General features: G+C 36.0%; 2 protein-coding genes across 2 annotated transcripts; both read right to left on the reverse strand.

Moving 5' to 3' along the window:
• Positions 1-6,070: 6,070 nt before the first annotated feature.
• On the reverse strand, positions 6,071-9,741 carry LOC112019217 (uncharacterized). Its single transcript, XM_024051742.2, has 8 exons — positions 9,284-9,741; positions 8,201-8,234; positions 7,745-7,981; positions 7,263-7,352; positions 7,032-7,097; positions 6,645-6,736; positions 6,481-6,528; positions 6,071-6,400 (listed from the first exon to the last, which is right to left on the reverse strand). Exons 1-8 carry the CDS (start codon positions 9,619-9,621, stop codon positions 6,283-6,285), a joined length of 1,023 nt encoding a protein of 340 aa, XP_023907510.1. The 5' UTR covers positions 9,622-9,741; the 3' UTR covers positions 6,071-6,282.
• A 4,211-nt stretch (positions 9,742-13,952) lies between these two features.
• LOC112019215 (short-chain dehydrogenase reductase 3b) lies at positions 13,953-15,487 on the reverse strand. The gene is made up of 2 exons (XM_065761341.1): positions 15,291-15,487; positions 13,953-15,161 (listed from the first exon to the last, which is right to left on the reverse strand). Exons 1-2 carry the CDS (start codon positions 15,302-15,304, stop codon positions 14,387-14,389), a joined length of 789 nt encoding a protein of 262 aa, XP_065617413.1. The 5' UTR covers positions 15,305-15,487; the 3' UTR covers positions 13,953-14,386.
• Positions 15,488-17,502: the final 2,015 nt, after the last annotated feature.

Genomic DNA, 17,502 nt, shown 5'->3' on the forward strand with positions numbered 1-17,502 from the left:
AAAACAAATTTAAATTTTATTTAAACTGAAAGTCTATTATAAAAAATTTCTAAATTTAAATCCTATACAACCCACACTTTTGTTTTTGTTTTTTTTCCTCAAGTTGCATCTTATTAAACTAATATTTTATTAGGATATTAAGGTACAAAGCTCTTAACTAATAGATATGATTTAACAATAATTTAATTTAGATAAAGCTTTAATTTTTTTTTTTTTCCAAAATGCAACTTATGCTTATGTTTTAATCTAATAAATTCATATTACTTATTATTCTTTGCTTCTGAGTTTGCGTGTAGGATATTGTGCCAAAAGAAGTTTACTATAAAGAAGGAAAACAACGGACACTCATTTAAGTTTTTGGTTCTCTTATGCAAGTTTTTATTTAATTTTTTTTATATTCTTAGTTTTTGAACTTTTTGTGTATGTTTTGATTTTCGGTTTTGGTTATATATATATATGTAGGGCTAGAAAATCGGGTAGCCTTGGCTCACTTCAAACCAGGCCCAAATGGCCCACGTCGAGGACGCATGATAGGTCCGAGGATGACCCTATCCTCGGTCGTCCGAGACCTCGGAAAAACACGAGGACCGCCCCGCCACAGGACTCCTTGAATATCCGAGGAGGAGAAGGGCCCGGTGCCACGCGTCGGCGGCAGAAGCACGGCGAAAGAGCAAGCCCTAGGTGGGCTGTCACCTCTGCATTGAATACGCTCACCTGACCCTCCTGGCCGCATTAATGGGGATGTAACCCCTTGACAAGGCAACATCGATCAGAGTGAACCACTTGAGCACGGATATGACCTTTGATGGGACAAACGGTCAGGGAGGAGGGTAATAGATGATCAACAGAAGGAAGAAGGAAGGGAGAGAGTGAGAGATATATAAGGAAGGGGAGTAAAGTGTAAAGGAGAGTTTTTTTGGGGGGAGGAGAGGAAAAAAGAGAGTTTGGGGAAGGAAAAACCTCATCGGCCATGAGCTGAGGAGCATCCCCCAGTTGTAAATTGTTCTTAATATCTTTCAATAAAAGAAAAGTAGTTCATGCCTAGTGAAGGCCGGCGAGTACCTAAACCTTCGATCCACTCTCTACAAATTCATTGTTCTGGGTTCGTTGGGCCTGGGAACCCATATCTTTTAGGCTACAAAAACGGACCCTACAATATATATATATATATTATAGGAGCATTGGGCCCAATAGCTCATTATTTATGTATATATTGGGCCTAAAGCCCAAGCCAAGGACTAGAGATCGTCTGAGGATGAGTAAACATTGTCAAGGGAGTCTGTGTTAGTAGAAGAAGTGGGTGGTCCGAGGATGAATGCTGAATAGGTAGTCTGCCGTCCAGGGGAACGTTCCAGAAAATTCTGTTGGCACAGATAAGCATTGTAGAGATATATGACAAAGGGGAGTCCTAAAATATCTAAGGGAAAAGCTACTACCATCACATTAAATACTCTGCAGCTAACTTTCTGGCCGCATTAATGTAAAGGTGCTACCTGAACAATGGTTTTCAACCTTACAGCTATTACATAAAGATTTTAAGAAGGTGCTAATAGGACAAGTATCAAGAAAAACCATCTGGCCTACAAGTGGAGGGTAAAGATGAAAGGGGAAGAGAGTATAAAAGGAGAAGGAAGCAATGAGAGAAGAGGATTGAGAAATTAAGAGAAAAAGATTGTAGCAATCAAGAATTGCATTTGTAACCAATCTTGAGAGAAATATATAAGAACTGATCTCCTCAGATTATGTCGAGGGCGATTTTCTTTAGTCTAAACTTTTCTATTTTCATTCTCTTGTGATTTGAATCCACTTTAGTGATTGTATGATTCATTAAAACCCAGTTTTTTCAACCCACTCTCTACAAATTCATGGTTTTGGGCTTTTTGGGCCTAAGTCCATCCACCTTGTGGGCTAAGGACTCAAATATAATCCTTACAATTGGCACAATCTGTGGGAATTACTGGTGTTATAGTGAATCCAACGTTTAACGATGGTAGGTCCATGTTCAAACCAGGCAAAATCCATGGGGTCTCAGCATCAATATCATTTTCGTGATCTTGAACAAAGGAGGGACCGGAAGGGGAGTGTACATACTACCCATACTAATATGAGCCATTCTTAGGGGTGGTAGCCACCTCTCTCATGAGAAAAATACCAAAGTCATGCAGTTGGAGATTGATCACTTGAAGAGAAGCTTACGCCACGAATGGAGAAAGCGAGCTCCTTCCATTTCTGACTTCTCTTCTGATGGTGAAGAGGATGGTAGCTATAGGCGCAGATCAAGGACCCTTCCTAGCGAGTCTTTCTTGTATGATGAGGACTACCATTATGAGTGTAGAAATAGAAATTCATCTTCGAGAGGCCTGGGAAATGACGCTATGAGTAGAGCATTTAACCAAATTGTTAGATCACCTTTCACACGCGGGATTGAAGGAGGGAGACTTCCTAGGTGGTTCACTCAGTCCACGTTCACCATGTACAATGGTCAAATAGACCCTGTGGAGCACGTTAGCCACTTCAATTAGAGAATGGCTGTGCACTCCAAGAATGAGGCCTTGATGTGCAAGGTATTCCCATCCAACTTAGGGCTTGTGGCGATAAGGTGGTTTGATGGTCTGGGTGCAGGTTCCATTAATTCCTTTAAGGAACTCGCCCAGGCATTTGGATCCCGCTTTATCACGTGCAACAGGGTTCCTCAGCCTTTGGATTCCTTATTGTCCCTGTCCATGAGGGAGGGGGAGGCCTTGAAAACATATTTGGACAGATATTAGGAGATGTTCAATGAGATAGATGGTGACTTTGACAATGTAGCTATTAGGACTTTCAAGGTCAGCCTACCTGCTGAGCATAGCTTAAGGAAGTCTTTAACTGGGAAACCTGTTACTAATGTACGCCAGCTCATGGATCAGATTGATAAATATAAAAGGGTTGAGGAGGACCAATAGCAAGGTAAAGGAAATGGTAAGGTTATCCCTCAAGAGAGGAGATATTTCAGGTCGGATTGCCACAACAATAATAAACCCTTGAGAGATTTTAACGAACAATCTGGTCCTACAGCTCCTCAACTGGTTAACACTGTGTTCCGAGAATCAGTGCATCAAGTCTTGGAAAAGATTAAGAACGAGTCATACTTCAAATGACCAAACAAAATGAGTAGAGACCCCTTGAGGTGCAATCAGAGCCTTCATTGTCGATATCACCAGGAGTGAAGGCATACCACTGAAGACTGTAGAACTCTTTGAAACCATCTAGAGTAACTTGTTAGGGAGGGAAGGTTACAACAGTTTTTGTATCGACCTAACGGGCAAGGAGATCAATCAAGGCCAGGGGCTCAGGAGAATGCTTCTTCAAGGCCCCTGTTAGGCACAATTAATGTCATCTTTGTTGCACCAGGGAGAACTAACAGTGGTGTATAAGGGCCTAACTCTTGGATACACAACACAAGTTTTAAGTCTCTTTTACTCATACTCATTTTTCCAACGTGGGATTAACCCACTGTTGATAGTTACTAGCTTATAAACTAAAAAAATATCGTGTGAAACATGAGTTAATAGCTAGTATTATATTCTAAAGTGTAGCATTTATTGTTACTACGTTCTTATTAAGCCACATCAACAACTACATCATCCACCCATTTTCAACATTCTCTCTCTTATTTTAAACTTTTTTTTTCTTTTTAATTTCCCAACTTATTGTTATACTTTTTCTAACTTTTCCCTTCCCTTTTACTTATTCATCTCCCTGCTATTATTAACCTCAATATCAATTTTCCCCTATCCCTTTATCTTCCTTTATTTCTTACTATTATTATTCCCCCCCTCTTAATATAAAATACAATTCTCTTTCCCATTTTATACATAGTTTTTCCACAAACAAATGGTTATTTCTCTTTCTTTCTCTTTGATTCAAATATATATATATATATATATATTTTTTTTTTGTGGATTTTTTTTTGATTCAAATATATATATATATATATATATATTTTTTTTTGTGGATTTTTTTTTTCTTGCATTTCTACTCTACTTTAGTTTGATGAATTTTTGTATTATCTAGAACTCTGCTTTGAGTTGACATGATCAAGTTTTTTGTTTTTAAGTTGTTATCTTTTTTATTCTCTTTGATTTCATAGATGTTATCCTATTACATTATAAATATAGTATATGTAATAATTTTCTTCAAAAAAAAGCATATAATAATATAATGTAATTTTATTACATAACATAACTTGATTAATTTGATGTTTATTATTATATATTTTTATATATTCTTCTCATATTATTTTCAATAAATTTCTTATTATTCTCTCTTGAAAAAGTGGTTATTCTCTTTCTCTTTATTTTTTTCTTTCTTAAACTCTACTTTATATTGATGAATCATTGTGATTTTTTAAATTTTATTTGGGTTTATACATTTTGGTGTTGTATTTTTTAGTTTCTCATCACAAGTAGTCTCTGTCTCTCTACAATAAAATTTAGAGAATAAATTATATATATTCAGTATAAGTTTGATATGAATTTTGATTATTATGATAAACTGTCTTAAAGATTACATTTGTCTAGTCATAGCCTTTATTTTTAGAAATACTTTGACTTAAATTTAGTCGTACTAAAATGGACTGTAGTGCTACGTTAATTTGGCTCTACAAAATCGTAGCAACAATAAATGTTATACTTAAGATTTTAGATACTACGAGTTTGGAATTTATATATATATTTTTTATTAAATTTGGATTTAAAATAGGTACTTTCAACCAAAACATGTTTTTTCCTATTATATAAGTGCACAAAAATAAATCGAAGTGGACCAAAATGGACCAAATGGAACAAAGGGACCTGATGGATAGATTATGACCAAATGGACTGAATAGGATCTAGGTGGACTGAATAGGACCAAAGTGGACCAAAAAGGACCATAGGGGATTGATTAGGACCAAAGTGGACCGAATAAGAATGGACAGATTAGGACCAAAGTGGACAGAAAGGACTGAACAAGACCAAATTAGACCGAAGTGGACTGAATAGAAGTAACGTGAAGTGAATAGGACCGAAGTGGACAAAATGGACCGAATAGAACCAATGTGAACCAAATGGAACCAAAGTGAACAAAATAGACTGCATTGAACCAAAGTGTACCGAATGGACCGAATAGGACTGAAGTGGACCAATGTGGACAGAATAGACTGAATAGGACTAAATAGAACCAAATAGAATCAAAGTGCGCAGAATAGACCGAATAAGACGAAAGCGGACAAAATAGACCGAATAAGACCAGAGTGGATAGAACCGACTGAATAGGACTACAGTGTACCAAATAGGACCAATGTGGACCAAAGTGGACCAAATAATAACAAATTTGATAAGACCGAATGGACCGAATAAAACTTTAGTGGACAAAATGGACTAAATAGGACCGAATAGGACCAAATTGGGGGAGAGGGAGGGGGGATTTGGGGTTTTGAACCTTGAATGTCTTTAGAAACACCTAAAGATGCCAACCAATTGAGTTACAAGGTTCTTGGTCGCATCAAGTTTAAAGATAGGCTAATTATTGTTTCACATTCTTGGATATTTTTACATTAGATGACCACATTTTTCACATGGTGTGAAAAAATGTAGACATGATGTGAAAGAGTATGAACATTGTTGGATTTGAAGCAATCAAAGCCTATAAAGATATTATTGTATCATGTTTTCTGTGTTTGAAACTTGCAAGAGAACGTATGACACTAGAAAAGGAAAGGTTTTTAAACCATGTATCTAGTCTAGAATGAACCAATATTGTTATACAAAATGTGTGTTTGCTAACACAAGCCCCTCTCAAATCTTTCATCCAAAACCATGACTGGTTGGATTGAATTGGCTGTAGTAAGATACCTCATGTTTCTTGTTAACCTATGGACAATCAATCATGCTGAACAGATCTGGAACAGGAAGATCCACACTAATAGGACAGATCACATCCAGCACTTTGCTTTGCCAATCAATTGGAAATTCTAGTTCAAAAATTCCATATTAATTTCTAAAGCAGGTCTGGTAAAGGCCAGTTCAAAGTACAAAGAGGAAAATCAAAATCAAAAACAATATACCATAGGATATAGCTTCATTCTGGCAGTAAAGCTTGGGCATTGGTTCAACTGTAATATGTCCAACAGTTACAGTATGTACCACAATTTCTTGAGGGTTGGGTTTGACCATTCCCTGATTCCCTCCTTTATATACACAAGCATAAATTCAAAATGAACACCATTTCTAATGTCACTCAATTTTGGAGGACAACAATAAGCTAACATGACCTAATAAAAGCATGGGGAAACAATCTGGGGAGATATGAATTTTTTGCTTTTATGATCAGTGCATATGTCCCATAGCAGGGAATATGAACCACAGCCATGCAAAAGTACCTGTAAATTAAACACATTGATCAGATTCTTTCTAATTCAAGGTAAAAACAAGATAAATGAAAGTGGTGGAAACAATATACCATAAAGGAGCCCACGGTACATCTAACTCGAGGAAAGGATACGGCCACCTGGTAGAGACTCAAGTTAAGTTACAAGCTCTTGCACCAATATATCAGATTATATGGACTATATTTCCCTATATAACAATGCCAAAAAGAAGGGCAAAGTGATAAAATATGCTTACCATGAAAAACCACAGGCGTGAATGACCCACTGGAAAATAACATAGATACAACTCCAGAGCACAAAATATGCAAGCCGGAACCAAGGAAATGGCTGAAAAACAACATGGAATGTGGCATTAGGAAATCTGTGAAGACATTTTATAATAGAGGTAATGTTCAATTGCTGTTGCAAAAGTAGTCCGGGTTGGGAAATCCTAGCCTTTTGGTCTCACATTTCCAAGATGTAAGCTGATTTTATACTAGGTTACATATCTTTATATGTTTACTTTTTCTCACAATTGAAAGATCATGTGATTGGTTTTGTGGTTACATAGAAAACATATATTAGGAATTCCCACAGGTCACTTGGATCAATAGGCTTCCCACTTGCTAGTTGTGATACTTACAAGGCTATTAAGTGAGGTATCCAGAAGGAGGAAAAAAGCATTCAGAGTATGCATGAAACCCATCAACTGCCAAACATAGAACAATAGAAATCAGTGAGGATAATTTCAGTTGTTCACCCATCTACTTAGGGTGCTAGAGAGAATTAGAGGAAAAAAAATGCACATTAAAAGTTTTGAGAACATTTCTTCTATAAATGAGCAATAGAAAGGTTTCCAGAAGTGGACTCTCACCAGGTTGAGGCCAACATGTGCATCTGATAAAAATGGGACAATAACACACCAAAACACAACGTCTGTCAAGATAACAGCACCTCCACAAGTCTGTGAATAATAATTCATTAGCTCAAACCAGAATTTAAAGTAGTATACTTGAAGATGATCCACTAATTGAAAGGTGTCAAAGCTTAAGCCATTCTGCTTCGAGGCATAAATGCATGATGCACAGATGAGGTTTAGGCCATACTATGCCTTGTATATGACCAGAAATTGATTCATATAAACAAGTAGTAATCAACTATGTCATGTGAGAATGTAACTACTTAAATGGGGAGTCAAAATGTTTTCACTCTAGTAATGGCATATTTGGGGATTAAATCTTAATTAGTCTAATAACATTTTGATTAACTAACTTAAGAATAAGAATTCAGAATTCAATGGCAATATGGTCCATTGTTTCCTAATAGGTTAGAAAGTTGAGATATGGATGGACAAACCTGATATGCAGTTTGCATTAGATATCCCCAAAATCCTGCTCTTTTCCGAATCTCCTCTTCAGTATAGTGGCTTTGCAACTTGATGGTACCCTTGGTCTCTCTTTCCCTGTAAGTAATAGAGTTTGTGGTTCTATTCTCTTCCAAATCCCTTCTCAGAATTTCAGCTCTTGCTCCATTGTCAGAACGAGGTTTTTGTGTGGATATCCAACATCCATATGCAGATACAATGGTCCCAAGCTACACGCAGAAATTTATTGTATGTGTAAAGCAGGAGCTGCTTTGGAATGAGTATAAGTTTTATCAAAACAAAAAAGACAATAAATTTATATTGCTCCATGTTGCATCTATTTCTTTCACATATGCCAATCTATAATTACTTAGGGAACAAGTAAAAACTAATAAATATCCTTGCACAAAAGATTAGGGGAAATTATAAGGTTATGGTGCTTGACATACCGCAAAGTAGACCATAACTAATGCAAAAGTCCACCTACAGAACAATTAAAGAAAATTATAGCAGATTAGGCAGCTTTCACTATAAGTGAAATATAACTTGCATATATTCTAATACCTCCAATATCCTTAAGAGACAAAGTTGACAAACATTAAGTTTTGATTAACTCTTTAATAATCTAATGAGTGGAATAATCTTCAACATTTACTTCTTATATTTTGTCAGCAGCAAAACCCAGGGTAAAATTCAAAAAATGAGGATGCAATCTCAGTGTGTAAATAGAAGGAAAAGTTTTAATGTAAGGCAACAATGTCATATAGATCTGAGTTGAGCAAAGGAAGAAAGCTCTAAAGTCTAAACAATCAGAGAAATATAGGGCTGCGGTTTCTCAAGAACCCCACTAATCATTACCTACAGTGACTCTGTTTGTACTCTTTGGATAGTAGTTATGCTACTGCAGCTGTTGCAGTGATGATTAGAGTATAAATTAGCACTTACTATGAGAGCCAGAATCCAATGACTTCTTCATTGTCTGAATTTGACATTTCTGGGACTTAAAAGACTTCAAAGTTATCCCATTGTTGGAAAGAAACTAATATTGAAACTATAGAACGAAATTAATAATGGAAGGACAGTGGGTTTGAGATTTAATAGGGAGGGCAGGGAATGTAAAGAGGGAAGAACATTGAAAATTTTAGGAGTGCTTGAAGTTGAATGATGAGTTCATATTAAAAAAAAAAAAAAAAGAAGAAGAAGAAGAAAAATTCAAACTTCAAAGTTCTAAAAATAGCCACTCTAATATGTCTGTCCATAATTCCTTAGGAACTTGAAAGGCAAGCAAAGTGTTGAAGACACATGTTTGCCTAAGGACACATTCTATTCTAAATTGGTATGGCGTGGAAGTTGTACTACCCTTAATAGTCAACACACATGAAATTTAGTGATTGCTATTAGAACTTCAAATAAGTAATGGTCGTATTGAAAAAAACTAGAGAACCCCAATATAAAGTTATCAAATTATTCACCAAATAAGAACATATATAAATTTTGCATACTTCCAAGTATCAGCAAAAGGAAGAACTTACTCAGTGTAGTAAATAAAGATGGATGCATCCCAATCCACTATATCCCATGCTAAGAACCCAGCCATGGCCACAAACGACACGAAACGCGTGAGCAAGAGCCATCTGGGGTGCACCCCTCGCCAACAACTGGTCCATAGCTGAGAGGTGCTCACATGACCCCTAGGCAGTGCACTCACAAAGACATCACTGTCCGGTCTAGACACTAGAAGGCTCTCATATACTGTGTTATCATCAGTTCTTGAGCCTTCTTTCCTCCATAGCACCCACAAGGCACCAAAGAAGGCAATACCAACAATGCCAAAACAAACAAAATCATACCAATACACCTCTAGTGCCATGGTGACCAAAGTAGGCCCTTAAAAGTATCCAGTGCAATCTAGGCCTTCACATATGAAGACTGGGGGTTTCCAATATCTGATATGAAGGCTTGAGATTGGATTACTCTAAAGCTTGTTTAGTTGGAGATGCTTTAGTTGATAGTTTGTCATGGGAATGGTAGTTTTGACTGGCAGGTTTAGAATGTTTGAATCACGCTTTATAAAGTTGTTATCAAAAGAAAAAGATGGTAAACGTTGACGTTTAGGACTATGGTCGGTGACAGTTCATATAGAAAAAAAAAGGGAGTAAATTCCAAATGTGATTAATCTTGTTTAGACTATTGCAACAATTGATTCAATTCTCTTAAAACTAGATTGGAATTGTGTGTTTGTTTGTTTTGAAAGATAAATTTGTCTTAATTATCCATAATCCCAATATAGGACATGCCTCAGTTTTAAGCATTCTACACTTTTTTTCACCAGGCAGGCGGCACCTTGCCCGTTTGGCAAGGCTTTGTCACTTGTCAGTGAACAAGAAAAGGACAGGATTCAAACACACTCACATGGTGTGTACTATGGATGTCATCAGGGGATGAATGTTTCTAATCAAACCCAAATTCAGACCCGCACAAAATTCCTCAAAGGTGGGATATTAAGTGTGAGTTTGGATAGCGTCCCCTGGCAGGAGTATGCGTTTTTCGTGGGTTTTGTGCACTGTTCACACGACTTACAAATATAAAAAACGTGCAAAAAAAGAAGAAAAAAGCAATAAATCTAGGTCACTATTAATAGTTTAAAATTTATTTTACTACAGTATTTTCAGTAATAAACGGTATCCAAACAAATCCTAATTAAACCACCATACTATAAAATTTAAAATATAAATTTGTCTTATAATATAAAATAATTAATTTTTAATCAATTTTTTTTGAGTTACAATGCTAACTTGTCAATTTATTTTAGAGAAGAAAGAATGAAATTTACATGTGAGTAAAGCGTACACATTATTATTTTTTTATATGGAGGTATTTCAAATTTTTACTGATTTTACAGCAAAACCCAGAACAAAATATAACAAAACAGATATATATATATTCACAGGAAATGGAGGCATCTTAAATTTTCACAGAAAAACCCAGATCAAATAATAATAATAATAATAATAATAAATGCGAAAGCCCAGACAGCAAAAACCCAGAACAAGAAGATCAAATAAGAAACGAGAAAGAAAAGACAGCAAAAAAACCCAGAACAAAAAAGGTGATGGTTCACTTGGGATGAACCCAACGGATCTTGCTGGGCACAGGTAAGCATCGACCCGTAATCCTTCCACTGCCAGGGGCGGGAGGTAGTCGCTGCTCTGTGAAACCAGCCTCACGCAGTTCCCTCCACTCTAGAAACCATGAAACCCAGAGCCTTCGCTCTAGTCACATAGCTCAACCCTTGGCTTGGAATGGGCAGACCAATTAGTAGCCACCTCGCACCCGACCAGTTGAGTTGTCCCATAGTCCCATCGTCTTAATGCCCCTGCATAGGTTACAAGCTCACGCTACTGAGCTCGGCGATTGAGGAATTGCTTTATGCCTATTATAAAGTATTGTTTTTTCTTGTACTTGAGCAGTGTGGGACTGAGGTTTGTTTTCATTTTGGGGTGCAAACTTCTCATTTAACGCCCCCTCCATTTTGGGGTGCAAACTTCTCACTTTAATTTAACAAAGTTTTGCATCATTTAGGTGGCTCAAAGTGGATCAAGCATAACATCCATTAGTTCAATGATAAAAAAAAAAAAAATCTGAGACATGGAAGGATTGTGAGTTGGGAGCATTATCCATTATTGTGTAATTCCTGACAATTTCGGATCAGAAGGAAAAGGAAATGATAGTAAGATTACAATTACAATGACAAAACGAAACACAATAGTTCAAAATTTGTAACAAAACAATGTCCAAACTAGGATTTTAATTACAAATATTAAAAGAAGAGATACCCCATGTTTAGATATTTCCTTCCAAATTACCTGAATGGCTTCTATTAGTTTTACAACAAGATAATATGTTAGATGAATAAATTTCAATGGTACCTACCCTTCTTCACCTACTGTCAACTGCTAAGCTCTACAATTACAGCATTCCAAGTTTAGTTCCAGCATGAACAACTTTAGAGGAACCAAAGAGGCTTGTTACTTTGTCAATCCATATATTTATTATTACTATTGGTACGTAAAGCATTGGAGCGTTTATTTTTTTTGCTGAGAACATTGATGTGCTTTAAAACAGGGAAATCATCTACAATTTTATTGTACACACGACTTTTGCATTAGTGTAATAATATATAATTAAATAACATTTTTCTACTATCCAAAAGATCAGAATTCCAAAAAAAAATTCTGAATGAATACAAAAGACATCTATTATTGCAAGGTAAAATGGACTGACTGGATCTGAAGTGGACCAAATAGACCAAATGAATTTGAAGTGGAACGAAATGGATTGAAGTGGACCAAAATGAACTGAATGGACCTAAAGGAGTGGACTGAAATGCTAGATGTGGTTAGGAGTGTGGCAACAAAAAATTCTATACTTTAGATTTTAGATTTTAATAGGTGAATTAGAAGATTCCAACAAATCCTTACTTTAGGAAAGGAAATGACCTCATTACGATAAAGGAGAAAAAGGCAGTTCCAAAGATTGGTAAAATCTCCACTCTAGGAGATATGTAAGAACATGGAAGACAATATGAGTGCCCAACAATTTTAATTAAAAAAAAAAACAGTTTTCGATTGTGCTTGTTATGAGGTTAACCAATAACATGATTAATTGCACTATCAGAAAATTGAAGTAACCCATGGCAAAATTTTGCAGCAGCAACAACAAAAATCATCATGCTTGCACAGTTGGACATAAATGCACCCCTTTCAGACTCGTGAATTCCTTCATAGTGGTTCCTCCAGGGGAAGCAACTTGGTCTTTGAGCTGGCCAGGATGCTTCCCCATCTTGATTACCATAGATTCTGCTAAATAGAGCTTGAGTGGAACTTGAGAGGGATTACAAAAACACTTGTCAGAAAAATATTATATCTATTTTTCAATTCAGTAGACAATTTGTTGCTATATTTATATGTAGCCTATCTTCAAAATCTACATGCCACATAACCAAACTTTAAACGCTGGCTATGGTCATGCACCCATTCCACTGGAGTAAGGACTACAAAAAATTATGGCATGACAACTCTTGTACAAATGATGTTAGAGATAAATCAAACCTTACTACATAAACTTTACAAATTGATATGTCACTAATTATCCAAAAAGAGAGAGAGAGTAATTTTAACATTTATTTATTATGTAATGAAGGGATACCAATCACATTTATTGAGTAGATCGGATTTAGTTTTTCTGAGTGATGTGGTTGGTGACTTGAAATGATGCAAAGAAGGTATGGACCTTATAAGACCAATGCTCGAACGATAATGAAGACACTGTAAAAGGGCAACACGATAGACTAAAACACCAAAAAAAGGAGGAGAAAGATTCCTAAAATCTAGGTTCTAATGCCATCTTGAAATCAGAAATTACATGCCGAAATCATAATTATTATTGAATCGCACTCTATAGTCTACATCTACATGTATAGGCATATAGGCATAGTCTAGGACTCTAGGTGTAGTAGTGCAACAATTAGAATGTACAATGGACCCAACTGAGTTTAGACCGAAGGAGAACATAGTAATATACTAACTAGTACCAACATAACAATTAAGAGTCTGAATTTAGTAAGGATAGAATATAAAACCTATGTTTTACACAATCTAATAAGAGATTATCATATCAGTGTTTTACTTAAAACTCAATACATCATACCACACATAATAACATCTCACAATAAATTCATAGTTAAATTGGATTTTCAAATGAGTATTAGAATTGATTAAGTGTGATTGTCCATATTTCTTTAATATGTAATATGATAATCTGACATGTTGGAATTGGAGGGATAAAATTTGGGTTTTACATCACATTTTTATATAATTTAATCTCAACAATTAACGAGCAAGAAAGAGTAGTATGACTATCATTTTGATAGCAAGCAATATAATTCTTCCAATATGAAAAATAATTCCCAAACTTGTACTTCCATCGAGATGTTGAGGTAATTTAGTAATTCAATTTTTGGAAAGAGGCCCCAAGTCTTCAACAAATAAATATTTGATTAGGGGGAAAGGGAAAAATGAGTTTTTGGCTTATTTATTTATTTATTAAATGTAATACACCATGATTCATATCATGAAATATAGTTGGGAAACAAAAAAAATTGGGTAAATAGTAATTAAGTGGTTGAGGATAAAAAGATGCTTAACACATAGGCAGACAAGATTGATGGATTTATGAAATGGAAAACAGAAATAAGATAACATGGCAGATTACAAGGAAAAGGCACATGGTAAGTGCTGGTAACAAGGTTTGACTTGAAAAGAAAATCCAGTTCAATTTGATAATATTACATTAATTAAAGCCAATCACACATAGTAATTAATTGGGTAAATAGTAATTAATTGGTTGAGGATAAAAAGATGCTTAACACATAGGCAGACAAGATTGATGGATTTATGAAATGGAAAACAGAAATAAGATAACATGGCAGATTACAAGGAAAAGGCACATGGTAAGTGCTGGTAACAAGGTTTGACTTGAAAAGAAAATCCAGTTCAATTTGATAATATTACATTAATTAAAGCCAATCACACATAAAACATTGGCTCCTTAGGAACTGTGACAGACTAGTATTTTTAGATAGCTGAAAAACTGTGATTAACCACCGTGAATCCTCCATCCACAGCCAAGTTATGGCCACTGATGTAAGCTGATTCATCAGAAGCAAGAAACAAAGCAGCCTCTGCAACATGCCGCGCCTTCAACACTATACCCTTCAAGTTGGCCAAGGCACAACTATTGCTTTCTACCTGACTTGGTTCCAAATTATAAGCTCTACAAGGAAGAGGTGTGGCAACTCCAAATGGGGAAATTGAATTAACTCTAATCCCATAAGCACCAAGCTCACCACAAGCCGACTTGACTAAGCCAACAAGAGCATGTTTCGATGCAGTATAAGCATGTGGACCAGTTCCTCCAAGTGAGGCTGCTGCACTTGTGGTGCATATGATGGATCCTCGTATATTTCTAGATACCATAACACGGGCCGCATGCTTAATTGTTGCAGCCACTCCACGAACATTTGTAGCCATGGTATTGTCCAAACCATCGATGTCAAGGTCTAGGATGCCAGTTAAGGGGCCAATGATTCCAGCATTGCTAAACAAGACATCTAAGCTACCATATTTCTCCAAGGTATAATTCACTGTTTCCTCAACTTGCTTCTCATCTCTTACATCACAATGGTGATAACTTGCTCTCTCAGGACCTATTGATGCAACAACTTGATGACCCAGTTCATCTTGAACATCAGCAACAACAACAATAGCCCCATTCTCGGTGAATAATCTCACTGCCTCCTCACCAATCCCACTAGCTGCACCAGTGATTAGGGCCACCTTTCCTTCCAACCTGAAGATCATTGAGTATAAACCATGTTATTTAGAGGAAAATAATGAAATCCTAAGCAAGAAAATTGGAATGTTATTTAGAGGTGAATGCACTGGAAGATCTAAGGGGGTCATTGAAAGAAAAACTTACCTTGGCTTAGACATTAGTGACCTTCTTGTTCACTTCTCAAACTTCCAAATGAGCCTCTTGGATCTGCTGCTTATATTACCTTTGTCATATTATGCATTTATAGGATTTACAAGACTGCTGAGCTAAACAATGACGTCTGTAAAAAAACCCTGCATTACTCTATTCAATGAATTGCGAACTGTGTGAAGTTATCAATTGTGTATATATATAACTATTTTAATCTCTTTGGTTGCGGTGAAAGGAACAAAAAAAAGTTAAAGAAACAAGCTTAGTGATGCCCCATCAACCATATATTCAAGCCAACTGTACATACATATTTTAAACTTAATCCTTGTATAACTGGAGTAAACTGTTTACACCAATTCAGACAAACCATTGCTTAATATATTTCTCTGACTTCAGTGTCTGTTTCTTAAAGAATTGCAATATTAATTATTTAGGCATTATTACAACTGGATCTATTATCTATTCATTTCAACTCTCCATGTTAGCATGATCACATTAGCCATGCCGTTACAACAGTTGACAGCCGTAGGGAGCAAGGAATTGTTTCGTTGAAAGATAAATACATGCATACAGTAGGAAATCTAATGGTACGGGGTACGACTTATATTTATTTCTTATATAACAATCTGATTTCTGCATTTAGATATTCATAACAGAATAATCTTATGAAGAAAGACAATCTGTAAAAGAGTTGTTTAAAGTCCAAGCAGTCTACTACCCTTTCAACTTTAATTGTCATTGACAACTTGTATGGGATCCAATGCAAACCAAGTCTTCTAGACGTTGTCTATGGACACACCTATTCTTATATCCAATTTCACAACTTGTTGATTTGTACGATTATGAGTGATCGACGAAAAGTGATAGGTCCATATAATCAGTAGTGGAGAGAAAATATCTACTATTCAAAGTTGCACAAGTCAACAAATTGTGCAAATTAGGAGTGCGATTGAACATGCACTTGAAATATTCTTATGTCGTAGTCATAGACCATGATACTACTAGGTATAGGCTGTGGTGCTCAAGTTAGTGACATTAGTGGCTCATTTTATTGGTTCTTGTCAACAAGTTATCAACATCAAGCTTAGGTTCCAATGTTTCGTTGGATATCTGACGTCCTTTTGTGGGTACTTCTATAAGGTTTCACTGTCAAAAATTCCATTTGTCGCATCCTTTTATGTTTTAACTTTTGGTAAATATGGCTGAAAGTTTTGTTATCCATTCCTTCAGTTTTTCTTTTTTTTTCTTTTTGAGAAGAAATCCTTCTTTCAGTTGAATTGTCAAATCGGTATAACTTCATTTTTATAATCATTTAAATCTACCAAATTAATGTTAATTATCATTTTTTTTTTTGCTTAATAAAAAAAATGGTCTTCGATGTGGGCTCATCGACCTCATGTCACGAGACGGTAATGGGTAATATCACATGTACCACACGGGTCTTGATAGGACTATCGTTCAAACCGCTTCTTTCTAAGGGCAAAACGAGGATGTTAATTATCAGTTGGTACAATGAAAATTTTATAATATCATATCAATATTATATTAGCATATTTGCTTATGTACATACAGTTTTCTAAAAGCCTCATCTTTTGTTTAGGTACACCTAAAATTTTGCCAAGATGACCGGTGACTGACCCAAACCCAACATGTGATGTGAACTCCAACCCAATTTTGAGCCAACCCATTTGTTACCCAAGTCAAAATCCACAAAAAGAGAAACCAGGCATTTGGACTGGCAGGTCCAGCAGCACAATGCTCATGTTTGACATTTGACCCAAATATCCTGTTATACTTTCTGTCCGTACTAGGCCCAAGAACTTCACAGATTGCAGACTCGCCACTCGTAGCCAAAAATAATGTGGCCTCACTTTTTGTCTGGACTTAATTGGTCTGTCATATATATTTTGTGACAGCTTTTGTATAATAGCATCAAACAGTTTTCCACTGCTTGTGGACGCGGTTGCTCTTCGGTGGTCAAATTACAATCATAAATCAGTCAGCCTTTTAGCGTTGTGTCCTCTCCTGATTCTCTGCTATAACAAACGAGCATGTCTGCAACTGCAACATTCTATGTTGTTTCAAGCCCAAACTCTCTCAGTCCTACTCACTTGTCACCCATAACACACAACAAGAACCAGAAGTGTTATTCTATATAGCTCCAAACTGTATCCACTTGGAGAGGCTGCTATTCTTTGAGGCCACC

Source organism: Quercus suber, unplaced genomic scaffold (assembly GCF_002906115.3).
Source record: "Quercus suber isolate HL8 unplaced genomic scaffold, Cork oak 2.0 scaffold_18, whole genome shotgun sequence".
Lineage (NCBI taxonomy): Eukaryota > Viridiplantae > Streptophyta > Magnoliopsida > Fagales > Fagaceae > Quercus > Quercus suber.